General features: G+C 35.7%; 1 protein-coding gene across 1 annotated transcript; it reads right to left on the minus strand.

The window, feature by feature from the left end:
• Positions 1–6,142: 6,142 nt before the first annotated feature.
• Positions 6,143–7,159, minus strand: LOC145795795 (uncharacterized). The gene is made up of 2 exons (XM_082880699.1): positions 6,833–7,159; positions 6,143–6,742 (listed from the first exon to the last, which is right to left on the minus strand). The coding sequence occupies exons 1-2, from the start codon at positions 7,157–7,159 to the stop codon at positions 6,143–6,145; spliced, it is 927 nt and encodes a 308-aa protein (XP_082736825.1).
• Positions 7,160–14,856: the final 7,697 nt, after the last annotated feature.

Consider the following 14,856-nt stretch of genomic DNA (forward strand, 5'->3'; position numbering starts at 1 on the left):
CTATCCTCCACCGATAGCCCAAGCAGATATTTCTAAATAGATATACAATCTCTATAACAGATAAATCATCAAATTTCCATAGGTGAGTGATTAAACAAATCCAACAACACCATTCATGTACACATCCTCCCAATTTCACATTTTCCATACCAATTTCATTATTTTTACAAAATACTTATTCAAGACATTTTAGGACAAGGCTCCCTATTTTTCCAAATATTAACCCAAAGGCCAAAATTAACTATTTTAACACAAGATGACCTCATAACCAAACCCCATAATCATTTATATAACATAGAAACCCCTCTTTTTCAACTTGAACCCAAACCCTAGGTTTGCTCAAAATACCCCCAAATCTCACCATCTTCACACAATAACTTATAACCAAGTTAAAACTCATATTAAGGTGTAGAGAGTCCCTACCTCAAGTGTAGAAGCCCAAAGGAGAAGTGGAGAAACCTCAAAGATGTCCAAAGTCGACTTTATTCGGATAAAATGGAAGCCCCCGGAATGCTTTATCTTTTTATCAAAGTGAGTAGGGTAGAGAGATCCTTAGATCTAGGTGTATTTGTAGAAAGAAGTCGGATTTGAGAGAGAGAGAGAGAGAGAGAGAGAGAGAGAGAGAGAGAGAGAGAGAGTTGGTCTAGGGTTTTTGAATGAAAAGATACCAAAAAGTGATATAAAAAGGTGCTGCTGTGAACTGATATACGCGAAACTCGCTCGAGCACAAGAGTTGTTGCTAGAGCGAACAGACACAATAAGTCGCTTCGCTCTAGCGTAAGAAGAATCACTTGAACGCAGAATACAAACTTCTAGAAGTTTTACAGGCAAAAGACCGTCGCTCGAGCGTAAGAGTTCTCGCTCAAGTGAACAACAACACCCTTCCAGTATCTCTGCAGGCTTCCAAAATTACTGGGAGATCACAAAGCTCGCTCAAGCACAAGAAGCTTCGCTCGATTGAAGCCAAAATTTGGGCAATAACAATTTAGACCAACTAGCAACCAACATGTTCCAAACACGCCCAAGACATCCCAATACTCAAACTCAAAGGGTGAAAGGAGGAAAAAGACATAGATGACAATATTAAACCACGAGACCCAAGTCTGAAATACAACAAAGGTCGGGTTAAAACCGGAATCGCTATATAAGAAAATTTAGTTCAAGTCAATTTTTTTGCCAATTATTCTTGATTTAAGCCTAGTCCTTGAAGAATCGTCCAATTCATATCCAATCCATGAGTTAGTAGACCCACTTATTTATTTAATTTTTAATTAGTAAATATATTTTTTATAAAAATTAAAACGAAAATAGAAAATATGTACATATTTGTTTAGTATATTTACTAACAATTTTAAAATTATTTAAGAAATTATGTAGTTATTCTTAAAAGAATAAATTACATTGGTAGTTCTTATATTTTAACTCCTTGTGTTATTTTTGTCCTTGCAATTTTAATTTGCTCAATTTTAATAATGAATTTATAATTTTGTCTCAATTTGGTCCAATTGTTGTAATTGCTAGCTTTTTTTTTCTTTTGAAAATATATACATGAGTAGCATCTTTATAATTTTATAGACAAAATTGCAAATTTGTTCAACTCAGTAAGTTAATGTCAACCAACTCAATAACTATTTTCTTTTAACAACCTTAACTGACAATATCAATTGGACCAAATTGATATAAAATCTAAAATTGATGGTCAAAATCAAACTAATTAAAATTACAGAGACCAAATTGACACAAGAGACAAAATATGGGACTATCGATATAATTTACCATTCTTAAAATATGTCTAATATTGATTGTATCAATATTAAGATATATTTATATCTGAAAAACTATTTAAGACCTGATCAGGTTAGAATTTGAATAAAAAATTCAAGACTTATTAAAAATATTTAATAATTATAAATTTAAATTTGATCAACTTTCATTTAATTTTTTCATAATCGAATTAGGTTGTTTGATAATTATAATTTATAGTTCCAATTTTTCTTTGTATTTTTTTTAAAATTGGATATAATTATAATTTCTTTTGAACTTTTTTCAATCTCAAATTAGTTATAACTTGAATTATATATAATTTGTTTTTGACTTCTCATTTACAAAAACTAACAATGAATATAAATTATTTTTTGAACATTGTAAAATATAAATAAAGATATATATTATCAATAATAATAAAAATAATATTTTTATTTATCATATGACATCTCACCGCTACATTGATAATAGACATAAATAATAAAACTCATTACAATAATACAGTAATAATATATCAGATGATAAATAATACATGATCACAATAATTTTTTATAGTTGTACAAAAGTACTCAAAATGAGATGTAAAAAAAATAATATATGATCCATATTCCATTTTTATATAGTAAAATTCATACTTAATCTCAACCACACATTAGTTTTCTAAATCAATTCATCACCCAAACTATCTACTATTTTTTTAAGTAATATTCACATTTTCAAAACTCACACCCAAACAATACTTTGATCGAGTTCATCATCATCCTTGTTATTGCCATATTCAACTCTGGTATAGTTTTTTTTTCTTTGCAAATTTAAAAAGATAATGATGAGGAAATAAAAAGGTGCTGTTAGAGTTTCAAAGAGTTAATAATAAAAAATGAAAAAAAAATGTTTGGTTTTAGTTTTTCTTATTCCATATATGGGTGATAATTTTTTTTTAATCTATAAATTATGGAGTAGTGTTTATTATTTAAAATTTTATTTATTGATGGGCAAGTCAATTAAATTTTTTAAATTTTTTACAAATAAAAAAAATTTGAAAAATTTGTTTAAAAAAAATGGCCAAATCATATAAAACAATATAAGACGCCATATTTTATTTAAAAAACTTATATAACTGTATTATCAATTTACATATATCAAAAATAATAATAACAACAATATAAAAAAACACAAACATCCACCAAAAAAATAAAAATAAAAGTTCAAATTAACTCCCAAAACAAAGATAGTTAAATAGATATATATTTATTATCAACTTAATTGGAAAAAAAAAGTCATATAGAGAAAAATAAAATACTCACATGAAAATAGAAATTCACAAAAATAAAAAATAAAAAAATACAAACAAACAAACTTGAAATAAGTTTGGACTATTGATAAAAGGAGATACTAATCTTTGCATTATTGCATTTGGAGAGGAGTTAGCCGAGCTGAAAAAAAAAAATCAAATATTGGCTATTCTAAAGAGAAAATTGTATTGAATTTTTAATTTGATTGAGTTTTTAAAATTTTATGATTTATATTATTTTTGGAAAGGATGAGAGTGGCTCGCCATATTATTTTGAATTTTAAAATTCAAAATCATAAATAATTAGTGTATTTATTGTTTCTTTATTTGAATTATTTTGATCATTTTGAATTTTAAAATTCAAAATCATAAATAATTATAGCCTTTTTTTTTGTTTTTGGTTTTTTGACCTAAGGAAATAACAAATATATATATTTTTTATTTCTTTAAAAATTAATAAATTAACAAAATTAGTTTGAAACTACCACAATTAATGTTATTAAAAAGTCTATTTTCCTTATATAATATATAGATTTCAATTTATTTCTTACCAAACTTTACCACTTTTAGTGAGAAACAAAACATAAGTTTGTATGGGCAAATTTATTATTATTGCAAATTTATATTATTATCAACAATTAGTATTTTTTTGTTTTAAAAATTAATTAAGTTAGTTTAAATGATTAGCTAAAATAAAGATCGTGGTTGGAGAATACAATAGCTAAAGTAATTAGGTAAAATAAAGAATGTACTTTTTTTATACTCTAGCTAGTAAAAAGTAGAGTGTGGTTGGAGTTTCTCTTATCATTTCCCACCTACTTATCCAAAAAAACAAATAGCAAAATTTCGGTAGCGTTTGGTAGAGTTTTGTAAATAAGATTTGAAAATATGAGTTGTATTTTGAGTTTGTGTGTTGTGGAATTATGATTTGAGTGTAGAAAATTTGTTTGGTTATGATTTTTAAATAGAGTGTTGAAATGTGTTTTGAATATGTATTTTGAATTATGTTTTGAAAGTTTGATGTGACATGTGAAATAAGAAAATTTGTTTGGTAATGTGTTTGAAAATAGTTTTCAAAATTTAATTCAATCAATAATTTATTTTGAGTGTACACAACTCTTATATCGATATCCGTATTTTTTTATCAACAGTAATAACCAAACTATATTTAAAATACTGAAATTAAAAATTGTTTTTTTTTTTGAATTAATTTTTTTCAATAATTTTTGTTGAATCAATTTTTTTTTCAAATTATTTTTCCATTTTAAAATAAATCTATGTCAATTATTTTGTGTCAATTAAATTTTTATATCAATTCATTTTTTACACCTGTACAAACATCTTGTACAATACATTTTTAATTTTTGTTTTTAAATTTTGTTGAAGTCAATAACTTTTAAAAATACATATTAATAAAAATTAACATAAATACACTAAGTTTAATAGGTTAAAATACAAATCATATCGTAAACCTTATAAAATATTTTCAATTTTTTTTCTCATTTATTACACGTTATTAATTTATTAGGAAATGAGTACAAATCAGACCATTATTGAAGGACCATCAGCACGCTCATATAATTGAATTCACCTATAAATTTACTATTTTGTCCCTCTCTATTTACATGGGAAGTGAACAAAATATAAAGGGTAATTTAGTAATTTCATGAACCTACTACCTATATACTGAGCCAAAAGAAAAGGGACATCATAGCTGTGTATATCAATTCACATGCACTTTTCTGAAAAACATTATTAATATTATAAAAAAATAATACATAACAAATTAAAATATAAAAATAAAAAATAAAAAACCAAGCTTCAGCCTTGTTATAAATTCTGATAAACCATTCTTTTAACCACACCATCTTCACCGTCTTTGATCCTGCTGAAGGAAGATTTCAACTTCACCGTTGAGTGGTCTCAGCTCCATCAAGAACATTAATTTCAATTACAGGTTAGTTTCGTATTACCTTCGCATCTCGTATTTTATTCAGACTACCTTTGGTATTAAAACACCAGTAGCTTTCGAAGAAGAAGAGGAGCAGTAGCCTTCGACACGGTAAACCGGGTGGTCAACCGACCGGTCATTCAGCCGGTCATCCCATCCCAGTCGATCAGTTTTGTGGCTGCCGATCTATTCATGTTTTTTATATCTGTCCCATCATACGTGTTCCATTTTTTTACACTAACATTATATTATTTTTGATATATTTTCTATACATTTTTGTACATCATACTATTTTCGATATAGTTTCCATACATTTTTCTCAATTCATGTTTTAATATATATTTTTTATATATTCTTCTTTCACTGTTGCAGCTATCATGCCAAGAACAAAACGAGCCAGACCCGAACGTGGTGAATCCTCAAACCCTGTACAACATCAACCACAGCAACAACATCATGACAATTTAAATAATGATTTTTTATCGTATCATTATGAATAAGCCTATTCACATTTTATTAATCGACCAATTGTTACGGGGAGAAATGTAAGACTACCTTCTCAATATGACCCGCTCTTAGTTGGTAAATTAGATACAATGGGATGGCTACCTTTAACTAATTTACCAAATAAGGTATATCCCCGTATTGTACGATTATTTTATGTTCACTTGACAGCTGGTGACCAACAAAATGAACCGTTCAGTCTGACCTCCTATGTGAAAGGGAAAACAATCACACTCACTCTCCATGCTTTCGCACAAATTATTGGAGTTCAAACAGGAGATTTACAATGCTATAAAATATGTCATTAATGCTGTAACACATACCATTAATGGTGAAATAGAATTAAAAAGGAAGTATATGAATAGTGGGCCGTAGTTATTTTTCAGTGTACACTAAAATTCATAGAAGGACAAAATTTATTTAATACATGCTCATATTGTCATAACACAACATAATAGATAAGAAAACATAAATTACTTAAAAGTTCAAAAAAAAAAAAACATACGAAGATAGGAAAGGGAAGAGGATATCATGGAAGGAAAAAGAAAAAAAAACCAAGTAAGGAATAATGAAATCATTTTTTAGTTCAGACAGGGAGATTTGATAACGCAATCAATGAAGAGCTTATGACTTCACTGCAAAGCGAGGATCATGGGTAGGCGCAAATGGGTAGGAGTGCGCATAAAAAACCTTCGCCATTCCTTATCCTTGAACAGTGTCAGTGCCTTAATGTACTGCACTGGTTGTATGTCCCCAAGCTCTAGTAATGCATCTTGGCATGCATCAAGAGAGTAATCATCACCACCTGCACTTACAGCTTCTGTCTCATTTTCTCGTGCACGTGAATGTCCTGTTTTTGCTTGTACATAGGATGTGAAAGCTGCGCACACATCATCAAACCCACTTGACCGTGATTTTTTAGAACGACCACTGTCAGTCTGGCTGGTTGTAGGACCCCTCTTGTGACTTTTTCCCTTTGCTAGATCCATGTACTCATCCCCAAATAAGTCAATAGGAATTGCCTCAGCAGCGTTACTCCCACCAGCATTACTCCCACCAACATCAGGGTTCCAAAATTTATTTAACATGTCATCTTTTTCTTCTGAGTCAAGGGCTCCTTGTGTGGATGCACGAGATAAGGCCCCTGTGGCACAACAATTTTCAACAATTTCTGCCATTTCTTGAAAATATTCAAATCCTTTTGTCCTAAACTTCTTCACATTTCTGTTGGCCTACAACAAATACAAATAAAGAATTAAGCACTGTATATATCATGAAATCTTTAAATTAAAATTATTTAATAGTACAGATTAATGAGCAACCTTATCCCAAAATTCATCAGGTGCAACAACAGTGCCTACAATTGGATCCCATCCCAGACCAGTCTGTGCCTGGAGTCGCTTAAATGTCTGATAATCAGCTTTCAATCGCTGATATTTTTGGCGCACCTGTGTTGCTGTATACCGAAATCCATACAGATTGTGCAACTGATTTGCATAATGATTCCAATGCCTAATTGTCCACGAAGTAGTACGGCCAGTTGTTTGATTTTTTCTAACCTCATCTCTCAACATATTTATTAATTTTGTTTCACTTCTGGCCGTCCACATTTTTGTTTCTTGGTTGTCATCAGAATTATTTTCATCCATCTATAAACATACAAATCAAATCTAAACTAGTCTGGGGTAGATATACAAGACAAACAGATCATAACATAGCAAAATGTTTTGAAAGAGAACATAGATAAAAAAAAAAAAAAAGCAGATGATATTATTTAAAGGAAAAAAATAGCGTAATAGATTACTTCAATTTAAATAGCAGAAATATAACCACAACTAATAAAAAAAATCAGGTAAAAAAATCAAGTAACATTATCTTTGAATGGTAGGAGAAAACCAGTAAAAAAGATGTAAGGAAAATGGGACGGGTAGAAAATGAAGTAGGAAAAAAACCAGTAAATAAACCAATGAATGTAGTTGAAAAAGCGATGGGTAGGTCGACCGGCCGGATGACTCCGGGGACGACCGGCCGGGTGTCCAGGTACACCGACTCAAGTTGTTCACAAGTTCTTTTCTTGCAAAAGGTTCAAACAGCTCACAATTGAAAACAACAACCGATCTGAAATGAGAAATAGGCGTCCACAAATTATGAGAAACCATTTGGGAATTGATTTTAACTTCTCAAAAATTATTTATATATAACAGATTCAGATCGATTTAGCAGCTTACTGTTATTCTTCTTCGCAAAAGGTGAAACAGTTTAGGAAAATAGAAAACATCTTAAAATAAAAAAAATAGTCCCTTACACTTCTCAGAAAATATTTGAGAACTGATTTCGACTCGTATAAAATCGTTTGCAGTTGAAGGATATATTTACCAGATTAGTGGGAATTGAATAATTATCGCCAGTGATGGAATGTGTATACTGACTTAATGTAGCACTGTTTCTTCGTCGGATTCGACAATAAATTTCATAAATTTGACCTGAAAGAAAAATAAAATAAAATTAGAGATGAATTTTTCAAATCATTTTCGTATAACAAAAAATGTAAATAAATTTGTGAGTTCTTTTACGTCGTAGTCGTCGTTGTTTCGTTGCCCGTAATAAGAATCTTCCACAACGCACAAATCGTAAGGAACTCGATTTGTGAAAGATGATACCAGTATAGAGCGGGTTAGGTGTATTCATTATTTATAAAATCAGTCTTCTCTGTGAAGCCCACCCGTGATGAATCTGAAGTATCTGAAGTACTGATGTTTCATAGAGAAGCTTACCCGTGATCAATATAAAGGACTGATGTTTGATACAGAGATGAGCTTCACGTGAATATTTCGGAGACGATGGAATATTTCAGAGACGATGGAGACGACATAGAAGGACATGGAAGAATGCACAAGCGTTGAAAGTAGAGATACAACCTGCCAAACAGGTTTTCATACTATAATTTGAATTCACACGCGGAAATGTATTTTGAGTGTTCTATCCAAACGTGAAGCGCAAGTTTACATATTAAAAACTAATTTGAAAATACAACCAAACAGACCCTTCGTATTCTCACGAAATCCTTCCATCCAAACAGAGTCTAAGGGTTTCCATGGTCCCGAGATAAACCCTGTCCCTCTTTTTAACTCTACCCCCAATTCTACCTCCTCTCTGTTTCACTCTCCTCCCCCCATTGAGAGAGAGAGAGAGAGAGGGCTAGCAGAAACCATGTGGGTACGCCAAACCCTTCAAAATGCGCACTCCACTGACTCTAACACAGCTCAACACCCTTCGTTTTAGATCCTAATCTTCGAACACCAGTTTCTTTATGAGAATCCATCAGAGTTTGTTCAAGCAATATCAGATTTTGAGGTGAATATTTTGTTCTTTTTAATCATCTGGGTATCTTCCAAACACAAATCTTTGATGGATTTTACTTTTTTTCAAATATTTGTATGTATTGGTGGAATAATTGGATTGGGTTGTTGAGTGTATCTCTTGTTTTGATCATTTGATATGATTATGCTTTTTTGCATTTCTTTTCCCCTTCTGTTTTAATATGTGGGTTTGTAATTTATTGACTGTTGGGATTTTAGGAATGGTTTGGTTTACTAATAATTGTTAGTTTGTTTTTTTAAATTATTAATTATTTAGTGTTTATTGTTTTATTGGATTGCTTTGGAATAGGTTTTTTTAGGATGTTTGCTGAACAGTCCTCTTATAGCGATCCCGGGTTTACCCTTGTTGTACAGTGATCCGGACATGTGTCCGTGGATGTTGGTTGTTGTTTATTATCTAGTTTGCATCCTCTTTACTTTGTATATTGAGTATGGGATGTGTTGGGCAGGTTTGTTACAGGTTGGTCGTGTTTGGGAGCCTAGTGTTGCTGTCCAGATTTTTGGCCCTTCGCTCGAGCCAGGAGTTTGTCGCTCGAGCGAGAGTGAGGTTCGTGTCTGGTGGGTCGAGCCAGGGTGGCTTCGCTCGAGCGAGTGTTGCGTCAGGTTCTGGACCTGAGAGTTGCCTTTCTTGGCTCGAGCGAGCTTCCTTCGCTCGAGCGGTCTGGGTTTTTCTTCGCTCGATCGAGAACTTCTTGGCTCGAGCAAGAGTTTCTGTGTCTGGTCGCTCGAGCGACCAAGGCTTCGCTCGAGCGAGCGTGTTTTATATCAGCGGACAGTAGCGATTTTGAACTTCAGTTTTTCATTTCTTTTTTTGATCAAAACCTAAATCCGACACTCTCTCTCTCTAAACTTTCATTCTCCCTAAGAATTGATCTCCCTAGAGTGTGAATCTAGCCTAGGGCTTTTGTTAAAAAGATAGAGGGCGTTGAGAGCTTTGATTTAATCTGAAAAAGTTTGGATTTGGAGCAAGTTGATCTTCGAGTCTTCATCTCCTTTTTGGCTTAAACTTCGAGGTAGGGATATCCTACTCCTCTCTATGGATTTTGTCTTTAAATTTTGGTATTTTGAGATGTTGGGCTTGGTTTGGTAATTTTGTGAAAATTTGGGGCTTTTGTGTAATTTTACAAAAGTTGGGGTTTTATTCATAATAAACCTAGATGCATGTTTGGCATGGAGACATGGAATTGATGTTAAATCATTGATGAAAATGGGACCTAAGGGTTGAAATAGTAATTATGGAAAATGGCCTAATTACATTGTTTGATTAATTGGGATAATTAATGGTGAGAAATGAGGAAATGAAATGTTGGTTGAATATCCATTGGTGCATTTATTTTCTGTTTAGAAATAACTGCTTTAGGCTATCGGTGGAGGATAGTCGTGATTGTTGTAGACAATGCATGATGATTAGGCAAACTGAAACTAATCAATGAAATGTGTCATGGAACTTGACGGTTGATAGAATACATTAACTGTATGTATTGGGTGATTGTATATAAAACCAATGTGTTTATATACGTTATGTGTAGAGGAGGAGATAGGGGATGTACTCCGCGGTTTAGGGGAAGATAGGGGATGTACCTCTAAACCGGATAGTGTTGGGAGAAGATAGGGGATGAACTCCGTAGACACAGCTCATATGCTTGTCTAGAGAAGTGAAGATAGAGCTTATATGCTTATCTTAGTAAAGTGTGGATACAGCTTATATGCTTATCTGTGAATGTGGGATATTGTTGTTATACATATCTGTTGAGAATGTGGATATAGCTTTTATGCTTATCTGAATGTGGGATATAGTTTTTATACATATCTGTGGAAATGATGATAGAGCTAGCATGCTTATCAGTTGAAAAAGGGAAAATGAAAGGTAACTTAGACTCATAAGTTGTATGACATAAATGTGTAATTTATGTGAATGTATCTGTGTTAGCCATCTATCAATTGCTAATTTTTTAGTCATTGTTCATGGTTGGTTTAGTATATTTCTACTAGGTTGTGGCTCACCCTATATGGGAATATCATTTTCAGGTACAGGTAGCATGCCACCTCCAAGGACATAGCTGGGAGGCTAGAGGCGGACATACTTTTGTCGCTTAACTTTTGATGTATTACATGTAACTTCAAGCCAAGGGCTTAATGTGTAAACGAGTTAGTACTTTTTTGTTGTAACCAAGTGTTAACTTGGAAAGCTGTAAGCCCGTAGGGCATTTTGTTTTGATGTTAACATGTAATACTTATGTAATGGAACTTTAATGAATAAAAGAATGTGGTTAGCTTCTATGTAAATGCATGTCTTATCCGATGGGTTTAATGTTGCTTTTTTTTTAGGGCGTTACAACTTGGTATCAGAGCGTACCGGGTTCGAATACTTTGGGTACGTGGGAAGTGATTAGTATCACAATGGGTTTGTCTCGCTTGATAGAGACTTAGATGTAGTATCATATGCTATGTGCTTAATTGATAACGTGCTTATGTGACTATGTGGGTATGGGATTTAGTTTCTAGGATGTTGATTGGATCCTTGAGTTCCTGGGAGTCTTGTTGGAAAAGCACTTGATCAATGCTGTTTCTAACCGGAACTCTAGTAACGTCTCGGGACTATCATTATCCGGAAATGAAATTCGTAAGTGCTTATGTGATTATGTGCTTATGTGGAGTGAATTACAGTTGTCCATGCATTAGGACGTGAGTGTTTAGTTTCGGCACATTTGTGAATGTGCTAATGTTCTGTGTTACCTTTATTAGGATGTCAGGACGAGGAAGAGGTGCTAGGCGTGGTAGACCTGCGAGGCAGGAAGCACCGTTACCGGGTGAGATTCCGGCAGTGCAGGAGGGGGTTAGCCAGGCCAATGTGACTGAGCCAGTGGGTCAGCAGGCCGTGGGTGCCTTGGCTAGAGAGATAGCAGGAGCTTTGGGTATTCTTAGAGCTGGGAATCAGGCCGCTGAGGCAGGGCCTTCTTTCTTGAAGAGGGAGTTCTTTCGGTCTAATCCGGATGAGTTTGTCGGGGATCCGAAGGAGCCACTGAAGGCTGATGAGTGGCTAGAGCAAATGAGTAAGACGTTCGAGATGCTTGGCATCGAGGACGGAGCACTGAAAGTGACCTTGGCATCCTTCCAGCTGAAGGGAGATGCGGGTCAATGGTGGAAGTACGAGAAGGCTCGTGTTGGTGGTACTTGGGAGGCGTTTATAAATGCTTTTCAGGAGAGGTTTTTGTCTGCAGCAGCTAGGGAGAAGCTGAGGGATCAGTTTAGCCGGCTTAATCAGCAGGGCTTGTCAGTGGCCGAGTTTGAGGCTACTTTTACCAGTCTGTCGAGGTTTGCACCTGAACTGGTGGCGTCTGAGGAACGCCGTTGCTATGAGTTTGAGCGGAAGTTGAGGCGGGGCCTCAAGTTGAGGGTTGGTGGGTCTTACATCCGAGAGTATAGACACCTGGTAGATGCTGCAGCTCATATGGAGCTCATGATGCAGGAGGAGGATGAGGGGCAGAGAGGCTCCAAGAGGAGCCAGGATAGTCAGGGTGATGGCAAGAGGCAGAGGGGTTCTAACCCTCAGCAGTTGCACGGTGGTGTTGCTGGATCGACCTTCCCAGTGCCGAGTGCAGGCTCCGGGAGAGGTGGTCAGGGGGAATTCACCTGTTACAAGTGTGGCCAGCTGGGCCACAAGGTTTCTATTTGCCCGCAGAAGGGTGGGGGTCAGAGAACTGCTTCTTCTTCCGCTAGACCGCAGAGTCAGAGTTTGGGCAGGGGGCAGCCCTTGTCTTGTTATCAGTGTGGACAGCCTGGGCACCTGAAGAGGTTTTGCCCGCAGTTGAGTGCCATTTCGGGAGCGTCTGGTTCTAGGCAGACGCAGGGTTTTCAGCCAGCTCAGTCTGTGCAGGCCTCGAGGGCCAATCCGGGAGCTTCGTCATCCCAGTCTGTGCAGCAGTCTTTTGCTCCGAGAGGTGAGCAGGTAGACCAGGGGCCTACGGGGCGCGTGTACGCTGTTACTGCGCAGGATTTAGTACCGGCTCCATCAGTAGTGAGAGGTACTTTTCTGTTTTGCAACTCGGTTGCTAGTGTGTTGATAGACACGGGTGCATCCCATTCTTTTGTATCTGCTGCATTTGCATCGGTTTTGGAATTGGAGTTAGCATAGTTAGCATCTCCTATTTGTGTGGTATCGCCTTTGGGTGGTGAGTTGATCCTGAAACAGGGTGTTAGAGGATGTGATATAGAGGTCGCCGACTATAGGCTTCCTTTTCCGTTTGTTGTCATGCCCATGAAGGGTTTTGATATTATTTTGGGTATGGACTGGCTATCGTCATACCGGGCTGTTATTGATTGCTACCGCCAGAGGGTCACGCTATGTACCTTGAGCGGGGAGTGGTTCCATTTCTTGGGAGACCGGGTTGGTAGTGTTTTGCCACCGGGGTATGATTCGCGAGGGCGAAGTGAGCTTAGTGGTCTACTTGCTAGCTTTGAGAGTGGTGAGAGTGGTGAGACCCAGCATGTATTGCCGAGGGTGGTTTGTGAGTATTCGGATGTCTTTCCCGAAGATCTTGTTAGTTTGCCACCTCACCGAGAGATAGAGTTCTCTATTGATTTAGTGCCTGGTACGGCGCCGATTTCTATGGCACCTTACCATTTTGCTCCAGCAGAGTTGGTTGAGTTGAAAGTTCAGCTCCAGGAATTGCTCGATAAGGGCTTTGTTCGCCCTAGTGTTTCGCCGTGGGGAGCACCGGCCCTCTTTGTTAAAAAGAAAGATGGTGCCTTGAGATTGTGTATTGACTACCGGAAGTTGAATCGGGCTACGATTAAGAATAAGTATCCTATGGATTTTACTTTTTTTCAAATATTTGTATGTATTGGTGGAATAATTGGATTGGGTTGTTGAGTGTATCTCTTGTTTTGATCATTTGATATGATTATGCTATTTTGCATTTCTTTTCCCCTTCTGTTTTAATATGTGGGTTTGTAATTTATTGACTGTTGGGATTTTAGGAATGGTTTGGTTTACTAATAATTGTTAGTTTGTTTTTTTAAATTATTAATTATTTAGTGTTTATTGTTTTATTGGATTGCTTTGGAATAGGTTTTTTTAGGATGTTTGCTGAACAGTCCTCTTATAGCGATCCCGGGTTTACCCTTGTTGTACAGTGATCCGGACATGTGTCCGTGGATGTTGGTCGTTGTTTATTATCTAGTTTGCATCCTCTTTACTTTGTATATTGAGTATGGGATGTGTTGGGCAGGTTTGTTACAGGTTGGTTGTGTTTGGGAGCCTAGTGTTGCTGTCCAGATTTTTGGCCCTTCGCTCGAGCCAGGAGTTTGTCGCTCGAGCGAGAGTGAGGTTCGTGTCTGGTGGGTCGAGCCAGGGTGGCTTCGCTCGAGCGAGTGTTGCGTTTGGTTCTGGACCTGAGAGTTGCCTTTCTTGGCTCGAGCGAGCTTCCTTCGCTCGAGCGGTCTGGGTTTTTCTTCGCTCGATCGAGAACTTCTTGGCTCGAGCAAGAGTTTCTGTGTCTGGTCGCTCGAGCGACTAAGGCTTCGCTCGAGCGAGCGTGTTTTATATCAGCGGACAGTAGCGATTTTGAACTTCAGTTTTTCATTTCTTTTTTTGATCAAAACCTAAATCCGACACTCTCTCTCTCTAAACTTTCATTCTCTCTAAGAATTGATCTCCCTAGAGTGTGAATCTAGCCTAGGGCTTTTGTTAAAAAGATAGAGGGCGTTGAGAGCTTTGATTTAATCTGAAAAAGTTTGGATTTGGAGCAAGTTGATCTTCGAGTCTTCATCTCCTTTTTGGCTTAAACTTCGAGGTAGGGATATCCTACTCCTCTCTATGGATTTTGTCTTTAAATTTTGGTATTTTGAGATGTTGGGCTTGGTTTGGTAATTTTGTGAAAATTTGGGGCTTTTGTGTAATTTTACAAAAGTTGGGGTTTTATTCATAATAAACCTAGATGCATGTTTGGCATGGAGAAATGGAA

The sequence above is a fragment of the Camellia sinensis genome, chromosome 7 (assembly GCF_055761805.1).
Source record: "Camellia sinensis isolate YWXY chromosome 7, ASM5576180v1, whole genome shotgun sequence".
Classification (NCBI taxonomy): domain Eukaryota; kingdom Viridiplantae; phylum Streptophyta; class Magnoliopsida; order Ericales; family Theaceae; genus Camellia; species Camellia sinensis.